General features: G+C 48.6%; 1 protein-coding gene across 1 annotated transcript in view; it reads left to right on the plus strand.

Moving 5' to 3' along the window:
- Positions 1-406: 406 nt before the first annotated feature.
- The window catches only part of GPC4 (glypican 4), a 66,197-nt gene continuing 41,534 nt past the window's right edge, over positions 407-25,069 (plus strand). The window contains 2 exon segments of the mRNA XM_030967314.1: positions 407-433; positions 435-576. Of these exon segments, the coding sequence (XP_030823174.1) occupies positions 407-433; positions 435-576 (169 nt within the window).

A 25,069-nucleotide genomic window follows, 5' to 3' on the forward strand; every position in this document is an offset into this window, starting at 1 on the left:
TGCCCGTGCGGGGCAGCGCCAGGGCCCTCCGCGGGAGGGAGCGCCCGCGCGGGGCCGGGCAGCCCCGGGCTCCGCTCCGCCTCGCTGGGCGGGCGGATCCCAGCTCCTGATTTTCCCGGGGGCTGCAGAGGCTTGTCCCGGCCCTGCGCGATCCTGCTTGGCTGCCGCCCTCCCCGCCTCCCTCCACCTCCTCCTCCTCCTCCACCACCACCCCATGTGCTTCCTGCCGGGCCAAGTTCGCGGAGCGCCGCCGCACGCCGGGCCAGCGGAGCGGAGCCGCAGCGGAGCGGGGCGCAGGGCAGCGGGCGCGGCTGCTGCGGGGCGCGGCGGGGCACGCTCGGCGGAGCGCGGGCTGCAGCCTCGGGGCGCGCTCGCCCGGCCGCGGCGGCCCCTGCCCGCCCGCACCATGCCGCGGCGGCGCGGCTGCCCGCCGCCCCCTCCTGTGCGCGCTGGCCGCCCTCAGCCTGCCGCTGCTGCTGGCCGCCGAGCCCCGCGCCAAAAGTTGCTCCGAAGTGCGGAGGCTCTACGCCGCCAAGGGCTTCAGCCAGAGCGAGGCGCCCAGCCACGAGATCAGCGGTGAGTCGCGATCGTCGTCGCCGCCGCCTTTGTGCGCGCTCGGCCCGGCCCCGCGGAGCGCGGGGTGCGCGCCCGGCTCCCCCGGCGCGGGGCCCGGAGCTCGGCTCGGGGCGCGCTGCCCGGCTCGGCGCGGCTCGGTTCGGCTCCGCGGAGCTCGGCGCCCGTCCCGGCGCGGTCCCGGCTGCCCGCCCCCGTGCCGGGCCGGGCTCTGCCGGGCGGGACCGCGCCTGTTGCCGGCCCCGCTCCCGGCTCGGCGGCGGCGGCGCGGGCGCTCCTGCCCTTGGGTCGCCGCTCGCCGCGGCGGGGAGCGGGCGGCCCGTCCCGCCCCGGTGCCCGGCGGCTGCTAGCGGAGGGACTGAGACATGGCTCCTTTTTTTTTTCTTTTTCTTTTTTTTTTTCCTCCCTTTTTCTTTCTTTCTTCCTTCCCTCAACCTTCGTCCCGAGGTACTTGCGCATCCCGGGGACAGGAGTGCTCGCAGCCGGCAGCAGTAGGAAATGGTAGCTAATGTGCTCACACCCAAAACATTTTATTCTTTTTGTTTCATCCTTCATCTCCCTCCCAGGGCCGCTGCTTTTATTTCCCCTTCTGAATGACCTACTGGACCGCATTCTCCGCGGAACAAAGGAAGTGCCTTTTTAGCTGGAATCCTCGGAGACCACCAAGGACTCCAGCTCATGCACTGCAATTTCGCACTACTTTCAACAATAACAAAAATGCATGACTGAATGGCTCAAAAATGTGGAGTGTTGGAGGCATTCATTTCGGTCTGGGACACTGTCACAACACAGACAGACCCCAAGTAAATACCTTTAGACGGCTCAGATAGAAGCTGGGGGTAATCTTTACCATTGGTGTGCCCTCCAGATATGCATACATTATCCTTTTCACTGACAAAATTAAAATCATTTCAGTCGCTTGTGCTTTTGTATTGTCAGACTAATGATATGCATTTAGCCTACATCTGTTTGAATAAAATTGCAGGCCCGTTTACTTCTCCAAGAAATATTTTAATGAGAAACGTCTGACTGGTTGCAGTTAAAATACTCTCGCCCCTTCACTCTGCCTGCTTTGTAAAATGGTCTCTAATAAATAGTCCTGCATTTGAGTCCAGTGTAGGATCAGAACGTGAGCAGACTTCCCCTTAAGCCCAGTATTGGGAAGGTTTGACCTAATCCTTATTTTATATATTATTGTTTAAGATGACTTGGTGAGCTTTGGAGAATGTCAGGAGTAGATCATGTTGACAGGGCTTCCATTTGAAGCTCCAAAGCTGTTGTCTGTTTGAGAAAAGTGATGAGCAAGGTAAGATTATTTGACAAAAGAAGGGCTTTCTGCAGTGACATGCTGAAAGTATCGCCTGGGTTGTGTTGCTGTTCCAGGGGCACAGGGAGTCTGTGTCTGGCCTTGCTTGGAAAGCAACAGGTCCTGCAAAGTTGTGTTTTAAATGTAATCCTGCTGTGCGGGGTATTTCAGAGAGGGTGGTGGAAGTCTTTAAAGGAGGCGTGCTGTGTACAGCTTTAAAGTGTGGTGTACCTCAAGTGTGGCTGAATTTAAAATTAAACCTGGAGTGGGGTGCTACACCTGCTGCAGTTTCACGTTCCCCCTGTGAATTCATGTGGTTTTGGTGTGGGTTGTATTTAGAGGCTCCGGATCTCCCCCCTTGCTGCTCAGCTGGTGCAGGCAGAGGTAACCACCAGTCCCACTGCTGGTGTTGAGCTTTCTCAGAGTGGAGAACTTCACCTGTGGCATCAGCACAGGGCACTGCAGTCCCATGGGCCAGGTGATAAAGCTGGAGGCTGAGGTCTGGCACCAGGGTGAGAGGTCTGTGGTGTGTATTGTGTCTCCAGAACAGGGTCACTTGCCAAAGCTTTGATTTCAGATGGTGTTTCAGGTGATAAGGGGCGTGTTTTCCATCAGGAGAGTAAGTGGTTTGGACAGGCCGTTACCTGGGCGCCTGGCTATCGTTACCTGGGCGCCTGGCTATCGGTGGGAACAAGATAAATGTGTGTGAGGGAATGAGCCATGTGCTTGGCCAAGTATCCCATCGGGGTGATGGTGGAAACTGGTGATTTCTGCTTGGTGGCACCTCTCTGCTCACTAAACTGGTGGAGGACAGCTTGGGGAGGCTTCAGTGGACTGAATGGCATCACGTGTGGACACATGAATGCTGATGGAATGATGTGTGGGCACATGGTTGTTCATGTCTGAAGTGCATCAACTTCTTTGTTAGATTTTTGTGGTGATTTGATAGATTATGGTTTATTCTCACATTCTCTTAACAAGTTTAGATCACAGTGCTGACAGGAACTTCTAGCATCTTTGTGAAAAGGTGTCCTAAAAGCTGTGGGAGATTTGTTTCTGTAAGGGTAGTGATTTCTTTGCTCTTGGGGATTACTGATCCTACAAAATGTTGGCCTTGGATTGTAAAGTGAAGCAGGTGTGTGGTGCAGGCAAATGTGTCCCTGCATTGGGCTGTGTGACAGCAAGTGAAACTCATCCTCACTGGAAGGCCATGGGAGTAATTTGGGGTTTTATAGCATCTCACATGGATTTTTTGGCCACATTATTGTCTTCTGGAGCAGCAGATATGCAAACTTTTTTCTTTCAAGGAAATGCCTATTCCAGCAGGTGTTTTATCTGTATCATTGCTATTTCAGTGGCATTAAAAAGCTGCTCCTTCACCATAATTACCCAGGAGTTCACTTTAATACTTATTTAGACGAGGTTTAGGACCTAATTAGAGTATGCATAAATAGCAGGTTATGTCTTGCTGAAGTACCTAGGCATTTCTGAAAGAAGCGCACAGCTGGTCAACTCACTGCTTGCTTGATAAGAGGTGTAAAATGGGTTATTTGTGGTGTGGGACACAAAGAACTTGTTTCCTTTTATGTCTCTTTGGTGTTAGAGGTATAAACAGACTACTGCTATAAATCTGTGTGGAAGCTTTTCATAATCCATGGCCCTTTGGTGCTGCTTACCCGAGTGTTCCCCAGTGGCTGCTGCCCCTCCAGCCCTGTGATGTGTGTGTGGCAAAGCTCCTGGCAGTGCTGAGATGCAATCTTGCTCTTGCTGGAGAGGTCAATGCTTTCTAGACCTGATGTCTACACGGTTGGTTTGTGAAACCTGACTCTTGATAGCCTGTAGATAGTAGGTGGTGTGGGCAGAGCACCAGCCGCTGACTGCTTTTAAGATGACTTTGACAGTTTCCCAAGGACAGGTCACATCTTGGGAAGTTCTGGGTTCTGGAGCCACTGACTTTGTTCAAACTCTACCCAGAATGTTCCTTATGGATTCCAGGTGTCTCTGAGCTGTCCTGATGGGTCAAAACACCCTGAAATGACCATCTGAAGGGGCTGCTTACTCTGGTTGGTCTGGTGGGGCTGCAGAAGGAAATGCAAAGTGAGCTGGTGCGGTGGCATCTGGAGACCCACAGTAGGTGGCTGTGATTTAAAAAACAAAAAACCCCCACCCAACCTTTCTTTCAAAAGGCTGCTTCTTGCCCTCAGGTGTTAAACAGACGGAAATTCCTTCCCTTTTCCTGCTAATTGGAAGAACTAGATGTTTCTTTTCCTGGATTGAAAAGGAGAAAAAAAACCCAAAATAATCTTGCCTGTTGGTGGAAAATGTAGCCAGTTAACTGGCAAAATTCTTTCAGCAGTGTCCTCCCTGCTCTCGCTGGCACTGCTCTCCTGGCAGTGGTGGAGAGCACAGAGCAAACCTGGAGCCTGCCTTTGCAGGGAGCTGGGTGCAAGCAGCACTCTGTTCAGTCTTAGTGAAGTGTTCAGTGTAATTAATCTCTATTTAAACCAAATTAATTGAATAGCTGCATTTATTTGTGAGAGCAGTTCTTTCTCCATGGCAGAGGAAATCGGTTGACCCTTGATTTTTGGACTTTGGGACTTTGCCCAAAGTAACTGTGGGTGGGTGTGCACTCATGTCGTGCTGCTCACTTGTCCCCAGTGTATTTATGGCTGTCAGTAGGTGCTCTGTCCTTGTGTCCTGCCCTTGGTCAGTCAGGATGCCTGCTTTGTTTGCATTGCTGTTTGCTGGGGTTTAACCCCAGCCAGCAACCAAGCCTCACACAGTCACTCGTTCACTTCCCTACCAAAAGGATTAGGGAGAGGTCCAAAAGGGTAAATGGTAGGAAACTTGTGGGTTGAAAAGAATCCAGTTCAACAGGGAAAGCAAAAGCTGAGCATGCAAGCAAAGCCAGGAATTCAGTGTTTCCCTGGGCAGGCAGGTGTTCAGCTATCCCAGGAAAGCAGGGCCCCATCACATGTAACAGTGACTTGGGAAGACAAACACCATCACTCCAAATGTCCTCCCCTTTCTCCTTCTTCCCCCACTTTATATATGACCATGATGTCATATGGTCTGGAATTTCTCTTTGGTCACTTGAGGTCACCTGTCCCAGCTGTGTCTCTTCCTCCAACTTTCTCCTCAGCATATCAGTGCAAGAAGCAGAAAATACTTTGGCTGTGTCTAAGCCCAGCTCAGCAATAACAAAAACTTTTCCGTATTATCAACCCTATGCTCAGCACAAATCCAGAACACAGTCCCATACTAACCACTGTGAAGAAAATTAACTCTACTCCAGCCAAAACCAGCCCATTGTTTTACATGTCAAGTTCAGCAAATGCTTCTTTAGTTTTTCACATGCTTCTCTTCCATGTGGCCTCTTCCAACTGAGAAAGGCTTTCTGGATCCCCTCCAGGCCGGTGTTTCTCGGCTGTCTGGCCCTGCCGAGCCTGTTGCAGTCGGTTTGCAGAGGCAGCTCTGGACTTGCTGTGCTATGAGAAGTACCAGATAACACCTGGTCATCCTTGAGGTCTGTTTGAAGGTGTGCAGTGACCTGGCCTCCAGCTGTACCTACTTGCCATGATTCCTGTCTGATGAAGGCAATGGTCCTTGGCGGGCAGGGGTTTTCTCCTGATTACCTGGACTGATTACCTGCCCACCCATGGGTGGGGAAGTGACCACTGGAGAGAACATCCCCTCGGCCTTCACAAGTTGGCTGGTACGGAAAACTAAACGAGAGAACCGCTTGAAGTATTTTTAGCCGCTTCTAATGTCATTTAGCAACTGGAAGCAGCGGGAGGGGGGAGCTGGCAGCGTGCGAGTTGCCCGCAGGCCACCGAGGAGCGCTGGCGGCGCGGCCGGGCTGGCGGCGGCTCCCGGCTGAGTCACGGCTCCGAGCCCGGCTCCGGCCGCCGCTCGCCGGGACGCGGCCTTCTCTCCCTCTCTCCCTCCCTCTCTCTGCCAATGTGCAGCTCGGGGTTTTGTTCGGCTGCAGCGGCGCTCCGTGTCCTAGCAGCCGGCAGCGTGAAGCATGTGGTTAGCAGCAACTGCTCGCAGTGGTCCGGGCTGAGTGGGAGTATCGTTTTCCTTGGCAGGCACTTCATAGAAAGTTCTGTTTTTTCTGCCAGAATAAGCAGTCATTACATTCCATACAATTCATAGTCAAATTATTATCTATTGTTAAAATTGCCTTAATTATCAGATGTTTCCTTAGACATGTAGCTGTTTTTTAAGAGGCTGAATAGGCGTGTGTACATTGTGCAGAAGGCCTGAGCTGCACAATGTTTTCAGTGCTGTTTTGTAGTTTCAGGGAGATTTTCTGTGGCTTTCGTATGTCAACAGGCTTTTTATTCGTACTGAAACAGCAGCAGAGCATGGCCAACACAACAGCAAGCCACTGTTTTGGGTCTCTGCATCTCCCCTCTGCCACGGTATTTCCTTGGTACCTGTGGCGCCAAGGAAGTTCAGGATGGAGCATCACTGCTGTGTGTGTGAGATGGCCTCGATGGGAAAAGGTTCCAGATGAGCATTTTCTGTCTTGGAAGTGCAGGCAGCATCTGCCCATTAGGGCTGGGATCTCTGTCAGCAGGCTGGAAAGGTCCCAGTTCCTTGAGGTGGTGATGTCTGTGGTGAGGTCTGTGATGCCTTAGCCTGCTCTTGGTGTTGGATGGTGGCTTGTGCAGACCCCACTGTCCTGGCTCTGTGCAATGGGTTGCCAGCCCTGGAAGCTGCATGGATGGGGAAGGACTGCCAGTGCTTCTCAAGAGGTGTCAGATGTGTGGTTCTCATCTCCTGCCCCCTTCACACATGGCCATTCCTATGGACTCACCAGGGACTTCTGTGAACGTGCACGTGTGTTGAGTTCCACAGGCTCAGTCCTTGACATGTCCTGCAGGTGTGGGCAGCACCACAATAGGGCATCAGGATTATTCAGTCTGCTGCAAAATTCTTTATTACTTGCTTTTGTTCTTTTGTTCTGCCTTTTTTTTTTTTTGGTGGGGGGATGGACATTCTTGATAGCAGAGAGGTCAGGATGTGTCTCCTCGCTGGCGGCCAGGCTTGAGAGTGAGCTGCCAGTCCCAGTCTCCCGGGCAATAACCTCCTTGCATTCCTCACATTCCTCCTGCTTTCTCTTTCTTTTGAGATTATGAAGATAACTTCCTTCTCCCATTGCTAAGCAGTGTGAGGACCCAGTAAGTTTCCCTCTTGTTCCCTAAATTACCTTGTGTGCTCCAAGATGCCCCATGGCAAACCCCTCTGGTGCCCTGAAAGGTGCAGTTTGTGCTCTTCACTGGGGTTTGTACATCTCAGGAAGAAAGCTGCTGTGTGTATTCTTTTTTTTACTTGCCAAGTTTTTTTAATTAAAAGAGATTACTACTTTGTTGTAGCCCGTCTTGCCTGCTTCCTGGTTTGTTGAAGAAGTGTTTCATGAAACTATTTTGCTTTTCTAGGAGAGATTTTTTGTGTTTTTCTTTGCCCGTGCAGTCTGCAGAGGCTGTGGCCGAAGCACCATGTTTGTGCCAGAGAATTTTCTTCTTGTTTACATCTTTCTGGTCCGGGAAAGGTGCTCAGATAAAAATAGCATGTTGGGAAGAGGGAACCTGGTGAGAAAGTGTTGGAGGCTTTATGTGTGCAGAGCTGGTGGCAGCCGTGTGGGCTGTTGGCAGGCTTTGCCCCGTGAGGATGTAGCTGTGGTAGTTTCATTAGGCTGGTGTTTTCTGTTTGAAAATGGCCATGGTTGGCACAATCACCTTCCGTGCTGGTTTGTGCCTTGCTGTCTGACACCTCTCATGTCTCTGTGGGTCCTGGCAGAGGAGGGAGGTGGGATGGGGTGATGTTCCTCAAGAGCAGCAGTGCATCACCTCACTGGCAAAGTGCTTGAAAGGATGGAGATGGTGCTCAAGGAGTGTGTGTGGGGATACCAGCTGATGGGATCAATCTTAATTAAGGGCTACTCAGTGTTGATTTTCATGTGAAATTAGAACTATAGTAACCTCTTTCCCAATGTAAAGCATTGCCAGATAACTCACCTCTCAGAAAACATTCTTAGAAAAACTTTTTTTGTTGTCCATCTTCTAAGCAGAGAAATAAAATCTGTTAGTTTCCTGTCTTTCTACTCATACTTTCTGTGGCTTACACAGCCAGTGGCTGATGGCCTTGGATTTGTGGGAGTTCCCTGTGAGGCACTTCTCTCTCTGCAAGCTTTGGTGTTGGAAAGGTACGTGGATGGCGGAGAGGGGATACCCTGAGCAAAGGATTTTGAAGGAGTATTTCTCTTAATGTTTCCAATTTAGAAGCTGAGAATTGTCTGGATTTTAAGCAAATTCAGATGGGAGCAAACAATGATGAAATGTTTAAAATATGTTTGAACATTTTTGTGGGAATAGGAGCAGTTCTTATACAGGCGAGGCTGCAGCTTTCAGGAGGTGAAAATATGTGGCCCTTACACATTGTCAGCATTGTTGCTGCCTTTTTTTTTTCCTTCTTTTTCCTTTTTTAAAAATGCTCATAGGAAATTGGCTTTGGTAATTGAGTTTCTACAGAACCACAACATCCAATAGCTGTTCCTTTCCAGGGGTCACCCTAAGGTTAGTTTAAGTAATGTGCAGTCAGTTTAACCTCTTGTGGTTTGTATTGCTATTCTAGAAATTACTGGTGATTTGGGGTGTGTTAGAGTAACAGCTTCACAGGAAAACCCCAAATGTCAGGGTGTCTGGTTTTCAGAGAGCTCTGACCGCTTGCCTTGTGAAAACCAGGCACCTCAAGGTCCGTCCCTCCTTCTTGCATCGGAAAATGCAGTTAAAGCCTTTATGGCCCGTTGACTTTCCTTTTGAAAGAAGCTGAAATAGCCCTGGGTAATTTGTTTACCTACACTGACTTATAACATCCTCCTGCTCGGGAGCACAGTGCAGAACCTGTGCTGGATGCTCTGGGTTGGGTCACATTGCTCTGCATGGCACTGATGGAGGAGCAGCGGTTCTCTGGACCCCCAAATCCCAGGGTTTAGGGGATTTGCTGGCAGCAGAGGACCAGCTTTAAGAAATTATGAGCTGGGGCTTTAGCTTTGTAGCACTGACAGTTTGGTATAAAAAGCTCTGTGTTGCAGGCTGTGATGACAGGGGGTGATAAATCACTCTTGGCTGGTACTACAGGTTCTAATAATGGTGTTTAAAAAGATTACATGGGTTTTAATACAAACTTTTTGCTTCTTTGTACTCTCCTCTTTTTAAAGAGTTGAGCCTGTTTTGATTCAGCATTCTTGGAACATAAAGATGGAGACAGGATTTTTACTGGGCTGAAATGCAGTTTTTCGCTTCTCCTACAAACATGAGGATCTTGTTTGAGTGTCTTTATAGCCAACTGGCTGGCAGTGTCCTCTGTGTAAGGGAGCTGGTTTGTTTGTTTGTTTTAAAGGTAACTTTGCCCCATGGAAGATTAAAGAGCAAGCAGCTTCACCCAGGTATGGTGAGTGCTGCTATTGGAAAGAAAATAGTGATAGGGAGAGCCATGCAGTAAGGGGGATAAATAACCTCCTGCACCATCCTTGACTCTCCTTGGCCCATTCCCATGGGAGGGACAGAGCATTTATGTGATCAAAGAAACGGGCACAGTTACAAGCCTGACGGAAAATCAGTCCCTTGCCAGCTACGTATGGGCACCCAGGCAGGCTTTGCCTTTGCTCTGAATAGTGCAGGCTGGGGTTTTTTTGTGTACCTGCCAACCTCAGGGTTTCTAAAGTGTGGTGGCCAGCAGTCCTGGGGGATCACAGGAGGCCTGGTGAGGCAAGGCAGTGAGGCAGCAGTGCCCGTGCCCCTTTGCTGGGCAGAGGCACTGGGAGCAGCTGGCAAACACCCGGCGTGCAGATCAGGGGTCAGAGTGGTGCTGCTGGTTTAGTTTGGACTGGAGGAAAACAAACAGGCTTCCCCCTGAGTTTTGGCTCCGTTTAGAGACAGAACTGAGGGTGCCATAGGGCAATATGCTTTTCTTCTCGGTGGGGGGAAAAATGGCTTTAATAGCGTCTGCTAATGATTCAGCGCTGTTTACATAATAATTGTGGTTCGCTTTCATTAGCTCTCATAATGAGATTGCTTTCTTCCAGTGCAATGCTCGCTGGTTTGGTTTTACATGCTCCTGCCTCCCTGCTCCCCGAGCATGGCAGTGGGATGAGGAGGGAGTGCAAGGGCTCTGTGCCTGCCTGGCCGCCCTTCCCCGGCTCCAGGCATGGAAGAAAGCTCACAACTGCTCACTGGAAAGGAGAGGAGGTGAAGAGGTTTTGTACTGCTGGGACCCAGGTGGTGGTTTGGAGCATCATCACTGTGGTTTGGAGCATCCTGGCATCTTAGCTGAGTTGGGTTTAAATCCATTTTGTGTGAGGTTCTCTCATCTTCATACTGAAAACTCTTGGGCTTTTACCTGCTTGTGAGGGGGGGAATACAGTGACCTGCTTCCACCCAGAGGAAGAAGCCAGGTCCTTTTTTCTCCCAGTTCCACCATATCAGAAGCCCTGATCTGTGCAAGTGGATGTGCATCATGGATGTTGGTCTGTCACTGCTGCAGCCTAACCTTGTTAGCATTCCATGTCTGAGTAACTGAACGGTGGTGATGCTCCCAGGCTGCAGGTTCCTGCCTCCTGCAGCACCCAGCTGGGAAATGGGTGCTGCTGCCCAGCTGCTATGCCCAGGAGCTGCCTGAGCACCAGGGGATAACACCCACTGGTGAGCTCTTCTGAATAAATAATGTCACTCGGAGGAAAACACAATAGCGTGAGTGCTGCCTTTGAAAAGGTAAGGCTGGCTGTTGTTTGGTTGGGTGGGTTTTTTCCCTTTGTAGCACAGTAGTGGGTGCATGAGGGTCCCAGAGCTGGAGGATGTGGCTGACTCTGGCACAGCACTAGAGCAGAATGGGTCCCCATGGAGCAGTGGGTGCCCACCCAGGGGTGCCATGGGGAGTATGGGGTCTGTGTGTGTGACTTTGCAAATATCCTGGGGGATGCATGCCCTCTCCCCTTTGGCTGTGACTGTTTCTTTAGATATGTCTCTCAATTTGTTGCCACTGGTAGATTAAGGTCTGGATGCTGGATGGTCCTGAGCAGAGGATGAGGTGACCACCTTCTTTCCGAAACAAAACACTTTTTATGGGAGGCTGGGAAAGATGTGACTGCTTTTGGCCATGTGGCTTCTGCTAATCAACATGAGTTAATTGGGGCTGGTTGAAGAGCTGTGGCTTGGTGGGTAGAGGAGGCTGGAAGAGATGAGGCTCAGGGCTGCTCAACCCTGTTGAATCCAGCCCATCAAGGGGATCCTGGTGCAGGCGCCTCGCTAGTGAAAACTCCACATAACTCAGCCCTCTGCATTACTAAAGGCTCCTTTATACCTCTTCTTGCTGTAACTCCTGTGAGAACAGCCAGTCTTTTCAGCAGCCTTCCTTCTGGGGAAAGCTCTGTGAGGGGAGCAGCCTGGCTGGCACAGGGCTGCTGCAAACCAGCCCTGAAGCTGCTGTTGAGAGGAGTGGGCAAGGGTGCCGGGTGAGCCTGGTGCTCCTGTCCAGCCTGGCCAAAACAAGGGCTGTGGGTCCACTTGCTGCCCAACTGGCTCAGCAGGATCCTGGAAAGTAGTTGTGGAAAGTAGGGGTTAATTTCTAGGTATCAAAATATGCGCAAAAGGTTAAATGGGACTTCCTCCTTGTCAATGAATTACGGCTTGAAAATATTTGCATTCTTTCCTGAAAGATTTAGGAATAATTATACAGCACTCAGGGGCAAGGCATTCCCAGATAAACTTAACAACTATAATTTGTACTCGAGGCAGGGTTTCCTGTAAATGATAGCTTTGTTTAATTTTACAATACTGCTTCCAAATGTTTGCTGACTATGAATTGCCAGCTAAACTGGACTTGTGAATCTGGAAGAGTATTTATTTGTTTGTTGTTGCAGACAGTAAGAGCTGCTGTGTTAGGCTAAAACTTGGCATCTCCTCTACAAGCTGTAGGCATCTCTTCCCCAGGCGGGTTTGGTGCAGTGGGCAGCTGATGTAGGGTGTGAACAGCTTTCCAACTTCTCTGTACAAAATTCCTGAGCTTTTCTAGGATCTCCTCCTTCTCTGCCTTTCTTTTTCTGGGGTTGGGAAAGAAACGCTGCAGTCGCAATGCACATACTTTATTTCCATTACTCAAAGCTGGAGTCATGCATAGTTACAGCCAAAGACACTTCAGCAGCTCTGGGGATAACAAGATAGCTGACAGACTGGAATGCGGATTTATCAGGGGTAAAAACTGGCAAAATTCCTTATTTCTGGTTCTTCTTTTTAAATAGGCCCTTCATGCTCCTGCTGCAAGAGCCCACCACATGTTTAACCCCTTGTGTTCTCCCACTGGATCCAGGGATGAGCACTGGCATTGCCCATGTTTCTTTTGGGATTAAATTGCTCAGTCCCACATAGTTCCTAGGTGTTGTTTTTAAACTGCAAAGCTCTTTAAGAAGTGCTTTCAATGGGTTTTTATTTTAAAGTGCAAGCCTTTGCACCAGATGTCTGTCTGAGTGACCACAGAATGTAAATTTTACTGTGTGTTGCCTTTGGACAGGCAGTTTGGGAGACTACTGGGCAGTTAACATAGGCAGATTGTGCCATGAAATCCACTGCCTTGGATTTGATTCATGTTAATTTCTTTCAAAGCAAATCTCTTTATTGGCTTCAGTCTCATTTTGCTGTAGAGCTACTTTTACTGTGCCTTTGCTAGGACCTGGAAATACTTATATTGCTATGAGAAATAGGTCATATTCAGCTCCATGGATTTTCAGTTATATATATATATTAATATTGCAAGACATTAAGCAGTTTCTTTTTGGGGAAACAAGTTATGGCAGAAGGAGCACACTTGGAAGTTAAATAGATTAAGTGAAATTCCCTCAATTACAGGAGGGAGGTTCAGAAGACAAGTCAGGCAGTTTAGGGAAGGAGTTCCAAGTTAAAATTTAACCTCTCCCAGTCTTCTGTGAGCAGTGGTGCAGCAAGACCTGCCTGGAGCCAGTGCAGTGCAGGAGCCTGGGCTGGGGTTCTGACATGGCCATCTGCAGGGTGGATGGATTTGGAGCTGGTGGCAGTGCCTGTGGTTGAGAGTCTCAACTGGCTGAGAATGAAGAGAATTTCACTTTTTATTGGAAAAGGAAAGAATTGCTCAAGGATTGCAAAACACTTTGTTTTGGAATAAATGTCATTGTTTGAAAATAGCACAGGAGCAGGAGGGGAGCTGTCTCTAAGCCTGTGGCAGTCTTGGAAATCATCTTCTTACGGGGGGCTCAAGTGAAGCTTCAAGGCTTAAGTGTTAGCTTGGACTTTTGTCCAAGGGTGTCCAGGCTGGAGGGCTACACTTTTCCCGTTCCTGCCTCTTCCTTTCGTGGTGTAAGGATGGGGAGCTTTATTTTTATTGTTTTTTATTTTCTATTTTAAGCGGGAGGGGGGTAGTATTTAGAAAGAAAAGTAAGTCTTGGCTTTTGGACAGAAACACTGACGGGGTGGTGGCCAGCACTTGGTCTCTCATGGGATAGTTGCTGGCTCCTGGTTTTCTGCCCTCTGTGTCCTTTGTGCTCCCTGCATTTATCTCCTTGGCTGAGCCCCAAGCACATGGCTTTGAACCAGCATGGCCAGCAGAGCTTTGCTGCAGGCCCTTGTCTGGCTGCTGCTTGGCCTGTTTGGCCTGGGTGCATCCCCAGGACAGGTCCATCCCCACAGCAGGAAGCTGCTCTGGTCACAGCACAGTGTCACCCACTGGAGACACCCAGCCCATGTGGATTCGCCACAGCTTTGCCACCAACCCTCCTTCCAAAGCCTTGTCTCAGCCCTGCCAGGATCTCCCCATGTAGCTGGCGGGTTGCTCAGAGCCTCCCCATTGCAGGGGCTGCCCATGGCTCCTCCAGGCTTTTTTTAGCTGCAAACTTTATTTCATAGATATTTCTGCTGATGGAGGGAGCCAGGGCACAGCAGTGGCTGTGGGGAGGGAGGGGAGCGCCTCTTCCTGCTTCAGAAAGACTAAAGACTAAAGACTAACACAACTGGTAAATCCATCCCATCCTTCTAATCAGCCATCCCCTCCCTGGGGCTCCCAGTGCCGGGGCTGTTTACCTTCCTGCTGGTGGCTGTCAATGGTCCCACCTGGGAGGTGGATGGCAAAGGTCCTGTTTGCACTCCCTGCTCCCCCCAGCTTGCTCAGGGATGAGCTTGAGGAGACAGAATAAACCCCTTCACTGCCTGCCAGCAAAACCTCATTGCAACTGTCCCCTGGTGCAATTGGGTGCTGTCAGCCCTGTCAGCCCAGTGTGTTGTTTTCCCATCCCACCAAAGCTGTTTGCACAAGCCCAGCTGCTGTTCAAGAGGGGCGATCAAAGTTGGGGTCTGCAGGCGGACAGTCTGTGCAACACCAGGGCTGAGGTGTCCCCCAAACTTGATTCTTCCAAAATACCTAAGAAAGTGTGACCCTGTGCCATGTTCCATGTGGAGCAGCAATGAGAAGGCATATGCTTACACTGTGAAATGTGTTTGGGACGAGGGCAGGGAGTTCAAAAAGCTTTAATTTTCAAAGGTTGAAGTGGCCTCCTGCATTCTCCTGTTGTCATCTGAGATGCTGCTGTCCCTCCTGGGAGAGATTTGCTCAAACAAAGGTGGCAGCACAGAAATTGGCTTGGGAATTGTTGGGATTTCTCTGTGCTGTGGTGAGGAGGAGGAGTGCCCGTGTGAAGCTGGCGGCAGATAAGGCTGGTGTTCACAGCTGCCCCAAGGAGAGCGGGCAAGATAGGGCATTCTGGAGAGGGGGAGAAGGAGGAATTCCTAATTTTGTGATATCCTTATCTTAATCCTTTCTCCTCTCTCTTCCTCCCCCCTTCTCTCCTTGCCCACGGTAGGTCTGAGCCTCGCCTTTTCCACAAACACTGGCAGGCTGCTGTTTCCAGGCCCGGGAATACATTGGGAGTCTGTTTCAGCAGCGGGATGGGTTTTTGGACGTAGGTAGTGTTGTGCTAGCAGAACACAGTGCAGTGCTTGTGTGAGCTGGGTGGCTTCTGCAACGGATACCTGGCTGTTGGAAAAGTAACACTTGGTGGGAGCAGCAGTCAAGGGCTTAAAAGCACGTTTTGCAGGTTAGAAAATCTTATTTACCAACTCGGCTGTGGTCTTAGCTCTGAGGTGTTTTGTCCAAGGGGAGATAAAGTAGGGAGGTGGGAGATGAAGGAGATGGTTCTGAACATCACTGGAGCACAGGCTGTGCTCCTGTCCCAGTGCTGCTGCTCCCTGGGAGGAGGCAGTGACCCCACTACTGGGCTCTCTGGGCAAATATCCTGCCCTGTGCTTGGGTTGGTGCCTCTTGCCTCTCCAGGCACCATCCCTGTTTTTTTTTTTCATTTCAGGGGATTGAATCTGGAGCTGTGCCTCTAGCTGGAGGAAGGATTTTCACTGACACCCTCCCTCTGTATGGTGGCCCAGTTTTAGGGAGTTTCAAAGGTCCCGGGCAAGTTGTACCTTGGTTTTTTGGCACTGGACATCCCCTGCCTCCTGTTGTGCTGCTTATTTGCCTTTCTCCGTGTTTTGCTTCAGCCTTGACCATGTGCATTTCTGGAGGTTTGTCTTGTTTACATGAACAGTTCTCGGAAAGTTCAGCTGAAAAGCAGCTTTTTTTCCCTGGGAACAGCCAGGAACCACTAGTGTGTGATCTTTGTGTATAAAGTTGCCTTTCTCTGATTATAAACAGTGGCCCTAGGATGGATGTGTGGTGGGCCTGTTTAGATTTAAACCTGACCCACCTCCTTGTTTTCAGCGCTGGCATCCCCTTTGAGCTACGTGTTCTTTCCTGCCTTCTGCAGTAACACGTGGTGTGAGGTTTTTAACCTTTAAATTGGAAAGTCCTATTAAATTGTGGTGTCCTGCTCTAGGCAGCAGTGTATGATTTTTTAAATTTCTTTTTTTTGCCAATGCAATATCAGATTCACAGATTGCTCATTAATTTCCCATGCCTTTCTTCTGATGGCCTGGCAAGCCAAGATAGCCTGATAGTCACAGAGAGCCTATTGCATGTCCCAGTTAGCCCCTGGGAGCTCTGACAGAGGGAAGGGATGAGCTGGGAAGCACAGATCTGTGCCTTGGTCCAGCATCTGCAGTGGAAGAGCTGCTGCAAGATCAAGTTCTGCTGGCTATCCCTCCCAGAGCCCTTCATCTGAGCTTGTTTCCCCAACCCTGCTTTGCATCAGATTGATGTGAGCTAATTATTTCTGAAACCCCTTTAATTGGTGGCTCTTTCTGGTCCAGCTGTTCGTACAGTCATGAGCAGCAGAGTGAAGACCTGGGGCAGAGCAGCATCACCTTTCTTCCCAGGAAGGCAAGCTGGATCAAGGGGCTGACAGCAATCCCTGGGGTCACTGATGAAGCAAGAAAGGCCTTTGTGTGGCTTTGTGGGCAAAGCTGGAAAATGCAGCATTCCAGAAGCTTGCTGCTTTACTGAGTGTTCTTAGTGTGCAGCTGTGTACTGAGATGTAGCAAGGGCTCCTCAGAATTGAGTTGTGGCTGTGATGCTCTGGAGAGACATTTCTGGGGTGATGGCAGTTCCAGACTCCTGGAAAGCTGCTCTGCAGTGGAGCTGCTCAGCTGGAATATTTGGCCCCAAACTGCTCATTGTTGAAGGGACATTGCCCATGTCTGGGCTGAGAAGGTCATCCTGTGCTGAGCTAAATTGGGGAGAAAACCAGGGAGCTGGAACTGTGGAGCAGCTCTGCCTTCCCTCTGGTGCCAAAACAGTCTCCGTGTTGCTATGAAAATGTCTTGTGGAAAACTTTCCACTTAGAACTGAAGTCTCATTTATGTCTGCCCAGGACCTGCTCTTGGACTGAGTTTTATTTTCTAAGCAAATGAGACTTTCTGGTCCTTGAGGCGGTGGAAATAACTGCTCCACCAACTTGCAGCCCACCCGGCCTCGGGGGCCTGGGAGCCGGGGGGGGTTTGGCAGAGGAGATGGTTTGTTCAGCAGGAGCAGTGCAGGGCCTGAGTGGGGCAGTAGGCAGCACAGCTCTCTCAAACTTACTTTGTGGGCCTAAAACTTGGTTTTCAGGGGACCACAGCTCCCCATATTGCAACCTTCAGAGTACTGCTGTGCCCCCACAGACCCCTCCAGTCGCCCCCAGACTGTAGACTACAAACTGAATATAAAATACTTAATAGGAGCCAAACTGCCTTGAGAAATGTGTGGATGCAAAATTAATTCGAAAAATCTGGCCTTTTGTGTATTTTCTTTCTGGAACCTCTTAACCTGCTCTAAGTTCTTATATTATCTGCACTGTTACTCTGCTTGGCATGCTCAGGCTCTGCAGGCAGGAGAAGGACTTATTAATGTGGGTTTTTACATAGATAAATGTGGTTGTGAAGTACTATTGACACATGGAAATGTTGGTGGATGTGTGGAGAAGGATCAGCTGCTTTGTGATAGCTCTGTGCCAGTTCCCTCGTTCGAATATAGTTACGAAACCCAGTTGTAGCAAAGCTTGTTGTAAAAAAAAAAAGGCATATTTCTGTGGCTTAAAAAGAAGAAAAATCAAACCCAAAACCACACACACCCCTCCTTAGTAAAAGTTTTGCGCACATAGGAAACAAAGGCATCGGCATTTGCTTGTCAGAGCTAATAAAGTTTGCTTGGATCTTAATTTTTCTGCTTGATTTCACAAAGTAATTGAAACTTCCTTTTTGCTGCAAGCCCTTTTTCCCCCTTCTTTTCCCTCTTTTTTGAAAATATTCTTAAAAGAACATCTTTTGGTCAGTGAGTTGATGGAATTTTGCTCAGGAGGCAGGCGTACTTTGAGCGTACTTTGCAACTGGTCAGTCAAAGCTTATAGGACAAATTACTTGTGTCTGCAAGTCATTCCTCCAAGTTGAAAACCACCTAGACCAAATAAACCTTGAACTACAGGTTTTATAGGCGCTTTTGAGCGTGTAAGTGAGGCTTTTCTAATCGCAGTGATCTGATAAAACCTTAAAAACCAGGGTTCCCATAAAGAAAATAGTTCCACTTGAGGTGATAAAAGCCACATCTGGTAAGCTTTGCTCGCTACCTCCTGATGACCTGTGAAACAGCAAATACTGCAGAGGAACAGTCGCCAAACTACTGGTGCCATAGCCTTGTCATGGAGGGGATGCACCAAAAAAAAGCTGATTTGAGAGCAAAACCACCAGCCTTTGAAGAAGGAGCCTCTTCTGGCTCATCCTCTAGCTCACATTTGATATTCCAGGATTTGATATTCCACGGTGCCTTGCTGCTTGCCTCCCGGCTGGCACGGCACAGGGAGATTCAGAGGTTAGGATAAGGAGGGGCCTGTGTAATTGAAAGCAAACAAACAGCTAAGACAAAGAAAGAAACATGAAACAGCAAACCCAAAGCCACAAATAGAAAACAGACTTTCCAGATTGATTAGTTCAAATTTGTTTATTTGAAGTCCCAAAAGTTCGCCTTGTCACTCTTTTGAGGTGTCTCTCCAATTTGGCAATATGTTGACCATGTGTTTGCAGATCAGTTTTTCACAAGAAAGACCCTGGTTTTCGGTGTGTTGGTGTTGCCTTAAACTTTGAATTGAAAGGAGGGTTGCAAGCTCCAAAGACTGATTTGTAATAGTGACATTCAGGTGCTACTTTTGAGGTCATTACATTCTGTTAAACTTTTGTTTCATGGAGAATTTTGCTTGGGCACATATTTAGTGGTAAGATGTGCTGCTGATTTCCCAGGTTTTTTTCCCAGTTTTAGGAAGACTGATGCGCTTACTGGCTTTGGAAATCAGTGGAGACCTGAAAAAGTCTGTTTACTTTTGTTTTTCAGAGTGTTTTGGACAGAGAGGTGCTTCCTATCTTCAGTAACGGATCAACAGTGTAGCTGTAATATATATATATTTTATGGATTTGGCTTAAACACCCTCAAGTCCCCAGACAGAGGAATTACAGCTCCAGCCTATTAACTGTTGGCCATTAATGAATCAGGTCTAAATGCCTTGATTGTGCCTGAGATTTCTAAGCTGAGTCTTTGCATAACATTAGCATGGCAGGAATGCCTCCCAAGGACAAACAAGAACTTCCCAGGCCTTCCCCTGCCTCTCCAGGAAGGAATAAGTACATTTTGGGTTGCACTGATACCATCTCGTGCCTTGGTGCTATCAAAGGGGGTGGAAGCTCCCCGCTGCTCTGGTAGCCTGGCTCTGATGTTCTTCCACATCCAGGCACATTGCTTATCTTTAACCAAGGCTTGGATAAACTTCCAAAACAAATGACCAGTAGTCCAACTCGGTCTGCTTTGGCGTAGCTTTTCTTGAGTGACTCAAACGTTATAAATATGAAAGTAGCTCGACTTCAAACACCGCTTTTGGACCGGGTTTTTGGAGCTGTCTCCTAAAGCAGCAAAGGGGAACCTTTCCTTGAAGAAAATCTTTGTTTTTTCTCCTATTTAAGCCCCCTCGCTCCCCGGCTTCTCTTTTCATCCGCACCCTTTGTTCACGTCTGCCTTCCTGATTAAGAACTAATCAGCGAAGATAGATTAGTCCGGAGCGGAGCGGCCCTCGGGAGCCGCCGAGCCCCGGCGGGTCAGGAGCCGGGAGGCACCGCGGGGTCACCGGCACCGCCGCGGAAGAGGCCGGGGGCGGCCGCCCGGGCCGCGCTCCAGTGCACGGAGGAATGCGGTAACAGGATTTAAAGGAAACGTACAGAACTAACGAGGATTAAGGCTAATTGTCCTACGAGGGGCGGTAGGATGTGGCCGTGCGGGGAGCGGCTCTGTTCTGTGAGGGGGGAAGGCTGGGAGTTAGGAGGGCTCAGGTAGGGTTTTGGTTGGTTTAGTTGCTGCGTGGAGGAATTGGAAAATAAAAAAAGTTGAGTTCTCCCTTAAAGACTTCAAGGCTGCTGGAGCAAGTATTTCTGCAGTTGGTGGGAAGCAGCCTCGCTGTTTTTGCTGGCTTTGCTCAGCTCTTGCTCTGTGCACGGAGCTGATGTCCCCTGAGTGTCCCCCTGGGGCTGGCAGGAGGCTCCTGCTGAAGGACTCTGCATGCTGTCGGTTTGTTTTGAATGCTGTTGGAGGTGTTTGGAGGACCCTGCCTCCCCTCGTAGGTCAGGCTGGTTATCAGGTCTTGCAGAAAGGCCACGGGTATCTCCGAGCTTGAATAAGGGGGGATTTAAGAAGCAAAAGCCCTCAGGCTTGGTCCTTAGCAAGCCACAGAGTGTGAAATGCTGTCTGGAGCCAACCATCCATCATCAAGTGGTACTAGAGGGCAGCCAGACCAAAAAGAGTAATTAACATCGTATTTCTGTGCTTCGGGGAAGATCTGTCCCTGCCAGGAAGAAAGTGAAGTTTGCATGTGTCCAAGCCAGAGGATGGAGAGATGGTGCTCTTCAAGGCTGCAGCACCCTCTGGGCAAACCCCTGTGTATCTGCCTTGTGCCAAGGGAGGGGATCAGAGTGGGGTCTGGGGGCACCAGGGGCCTGTGATTCTCAGCAGGTGTGATTGGACAAGTTGCCCAAGCAGAGTTGTTCTTCCTTGGGTTTTAGCTGTTCCTGATTGAAGCAGTCCAAAGCTCAGTTTTCTGTCCTGTACAGAGGTGCCTTTGGTGACACTGGGGGTGTGCAGAGACAGGGGAGGTGCCTGATTTCCCAACTGTTAGATTAGAGCTGGACTTTGCCACACCTGAACCCTTAAACCTTGTCATCTTTTGTTTATATTTCCAGTTACCGCAAGCCCTAAGTCCTGACTCCAAAAGCCCCAAGCAGGCAATACTCTTGCAAATAGAGAAAATAGGTTTTCCCTCCAAAGAGAGAAAAAATATCTGTCTCTGGGGCACAGTGCCGCCCTCAAAGCAGCCTTGCCACCTCCTCCTTTGCTGTCACACACACACACATGCTGCTTCAAGATATGCTTTCTTCCTGGCAGAAGCAGCAAACTTGAATTTTTAGTTGATGCCTTTTATCAGAGCTCTCTTTTTTCACTGGGTGGTCAGTGTTCTCTGCTTGCTTTAAAGCTATGCTGCTGTCGGCCTTGTGTTTATTTTACTGGGGAGAATATTCCTGTGGAGATGGTCGCGTGCCAGGAAGGAAGGGATGTAAAACAGCATTGAGGTCCTGCTAACAATGGTGACACATCCACCAAGGGCAGCAGAGTTAGAATCCTATGCTCACATCCTGAAAATGATGCAGAGCTGCTGGCACCCTCTGATCAGAGCAGGGCAAACCAGGCTGGCACATCTGGGGCTGTACTTCCCCCAGTGTTCCTGATTGCACGGTGTTAAAACCCTCCCAAACCTTTACTTCAGCTACACACTTCCAGGAGGAGCACTCTGTGCAGCAGCCTCCCTACATCTGTCACCAGACACAAAATAACATACCCCATTTTCCAATGTGAATTATTTCCCATTACCGTTCTAAAGGCTCATGCAACCAGAGTCCGCTTTGCTTTCTTCCCTCCTCAGAGCATTAGTAACTCTGCTGGGATCTCACACCTGAAAAGCACCAAAAGAGTGAGCACGCCCCGTGTTCCCTAACTCATTCTCACCATGAAGGCTAACAGCCAGCACCACTCTCCACCCAGGCATGGGGCTCCAGCCCTGTCAGAGTCACAGAAGATCTTGGTCCTGGATTCAACCATCATGGATTCTCATCCCCACCTGAACCTTTTTTCCCCAACCACACAGGATTTTTTAGCAAGGAGATGTCTTCACCGTGTAGTCAGCTCCCAAATCTGACCGGTAGGTTATGGGAGTACCACAGTTTAGCACCATGTGCCAGCATGCACCATATTTAACATCCCACCCAATTAGCAACTGTTTTATATAAATGGTTTATTTGCCTTATTAATGTTAAAGCCACTTGTTTCCCCTGCACTTCCACTTAGGTTATTAATCAATGTGCATTTCAGTTTTTTGCTGATTACTCCAATGGCACAAAAAAATTCCCCAGACTCACAGAGAAAGCTTATAATAGTGAAATGATTTTTTTTTTTTTTGCAAACTTGTCAAGCAGTCAAAATACACTCTTTGATACCCAAACCAAAGCCCTTTCACCTACGCTTAACAACAGAGAACTATTTTCAGTTGAGCTTTACTGCATCTGTTAACTCAGCTGCTAATCCATCTTGCAGGCACAGGAATGGCAGTGCACACAATACCTCAGTGACATACCTTCCTTCAACACAACAAATAATCCTAATTATTTCCATAGCGCGTACCTACAGTTACTTAAAATATCGTATACAACCGAGGTCTGTCTGGCTTCTATTTTTCCATTTTGCTTTGTTGACAGCTTTGGGTTCCCAAATTTACTGCCAAGAGGGTCAGGGAGTGCAGAGAACAAGAGAGATTTATATCCATGTGTGTACATTAAGCCAAATGCACATTAAGAAACTTAATTTTCTACTGGAAAGAGCAACTTAGGACACAAAGAGGGCTCTTGCATCCACCCACCCAGGTCCAAATAACCACTGCAAAGCTCATCCTGGACCTGATGACAGAGGCAGTCCCTGAAGGACCAAGTCTGGGTAAATGCTGTCTGCTGAGGTCAACCAGAGTGATTTTGGAACATCCCTCCTGGGCAGGGATAGACCAGGAGAGCCGTTCCCACACTCCTAACCCAGCTCTTCAGCCCCAAACAAAACACAAAGATCTGTCTCTGCTCTCCACAGCAGCCCAGAGAAGCATCATTGGTCAACTGAGATCCCCTCCTGCCCGGCTCTCAAATTGAGGTTGGGGCAATGGGAGAGGTTCAGGTGGAAGACCCCAAGGACCAAACCCAAAAACTCTTTACAGCACATCTGGGCTGGGGATTCTGCCTTTTGCAGATGATGTGTAAGCAAGGAGGATGCAGGATCTTGCCTTCAGTGAGGTTTAAAGAGTTCATTAGAAGCTAAAACCCAGCTCACCTGAGGAAAAATACCATCACTGCATCGTTTCCACAGCACAGCCAACAATTTCCTACCCAACAGGGTGGCCCAATACTGCAAGGTTTTACACCCTGGAAAAATATGCCATGATAGAGCCTGCTTTCATTCCAACAAACAGGATATTGAGTCAATTAGTGGCATACCAAACACTAACCAGACAGATGAAGATAACACATTTCTGCAAACATCAAAAGAGAGAGAAACCACACAAAGACCTGAATATACAAATAAGGCGAGGGGGAAAAAAGAATATTAAAATATTACATAATTAAACTTATTATTTAAGCAAATCTGAAAAGGAAATAACTCTGGCTAACTGGAGGATTCTCCCTGGCTCTAGCTAAGACAGAAACCTTCAATGGAAACGAAGAGTTGTTACTTAATTAAAAAAACAAAACCAAAAAACCCTCCATGCTATCTCTGAGTGAGAACATAGGAAATGCAAATTCTCTTTATTATCACTAAATTCTTTAGGCATGAAATAGTTCTCATAACGTCTGCCTACACACACTAAGTGAGTGGTGTTATATGAGGGACAAGGTATGGTGAAAATTATTGTTCTTTTTTTCTCACCTCTCTAGTGGGGAGGTTGGATACTGATAATAGATCAACCCACCTCCAGGATGACTGAGCCCCTCTACCAGCTACCAAAGAACATGTAAAAAGCCCAATACCTGCTGTCAGTAACTCTTACCTAAGGGTAAAAGTCACAGGAAAAAGAAGTTGCGTACAGCCGCAGATTTCAAAATTCAACAGAGATTGGTCAGCAGATTATACTGGGGTAATCCAAAAAACCTCACCAGGTAGAATTTCATGCAATTAAAGGGGGGAAAAGGGGTGGAGGAGAAGAGAATCCATTTGGAACAGCAAATATACAGAATTACTGAAGTCTCAGGCACGAGGAACAGCAAATAGAAGAGATCTGGCTGGGAGACAGTCACTTTCGTTGTGAAACTTTTCTATTTTTTTTTCCCTCAAATCCCCCACTAAGAAGGCCAAACAAAGCCAAAAAACCTGCTTGTTTGTATTTATTTTTCCCCTAAAGCTTTTGGCTATTTGCAAAAAAAAAAAAAAAAACAAAGAACCAGCCTCTGACCAAAACTGATTCCATCACAACCAATGTCATTTTTCCTTCTAAACATTTTCTCCCTCTACATTTGGCCCCTCTCCCTCTGCATGCCCCAGACCCTCCTCCAAGCACCTCCAGGGATGCTCACACCAGTCTGGGTGGCACCACGCGTGGGCAGGCGGGAAAAAGCAGGAATATGCCACTGGCAACCACTTTTCCAGTAATTTTTTCCTTTTCAAACACAGCTGATTCCAGTGTCAATGCACAAAAACACATTTCAGAGCCACACAGTAGGCTCTTGTGGATGCACCCAGGCTCCCCTGTTTGTGCCAGCAGAGTGGTCATCTGCTGGCAAGTCCCAGACCTGGCAGTGGATGACCCTGGTGATTCTGAGGATCATCCTTTATGTGGAAAAATACCCCTAAAAATTACAAAAGCAACTCGGAGGGATGTAAGACATCCATGGTTTTGTGGAGGCCCTCGGTGAGACAGATCTCCTCAGCCAGGAGCTGCACTACCATGGGAAGCCACTGTTCTCCCAGCTGGTGGCACATTTCAAGGCAAGCAGCACTGTTCCAGGCTGTGGCTGTGTGTGAACATCCATCCATCCCCCTTTCCAATGTTATCAGCTATGCAGGGGCTCAACAGAAGTGAAGCTTTCCTGCTTGCACAAGCAAAACCACGACACAAGGCAGAGCTACCATTTCCATGAGTTCCACAGCAGTAAGAGCACTAAAGGCATGCAAACTGGCAGCTGTGACCCAAGCAAAAGTTTTTTTGAAAACCCCAAAACCTAAAGATGTTTTTAATTCCTCAAATAAGAAACAAAGCTCGTGGAATTCAGCCACAATTTCCTGTTTTCGACTTAAAATAAAATTAAAAAAAAATATCCCAGGCTTTATACAAACAATAACATAATCTATAAATTGGAACACAAGAGACATGTTAATTAACTTCCAGAGAGATTAATTCCCTATTGCAGGATCCAAAAATAGGCACTGCAGAACCTGCTGCAATTCTGAGCCCAACTTTGCACAGCAGAGAAGGGGAAAAAAGAAAACAAGAAAGAAACAAACAAACCCAAACAAAAACACAAGACCGACTGCAAACAACTATATTAAAGGGCAGTGTATGAATAAATACAGAAATATCTGGGAAGCAGCAGAGCGATGTTTTTCACTTGTAAGGACACGCTC

This window comes from Camarhynchus parvulus, chromosome 4A (assembly GCF_901933205.1).
Source record: "Camarhynchus parvulus chromosome 4A, STF_HiC, whole genome shotgun sequence".
Taxonomy (NCBI): Eukaryota; Metazoa; Chordata; class Aves; order Passeriformes; family Thraupidae; genus Camarhynchus; species Camarhynchus parvulus.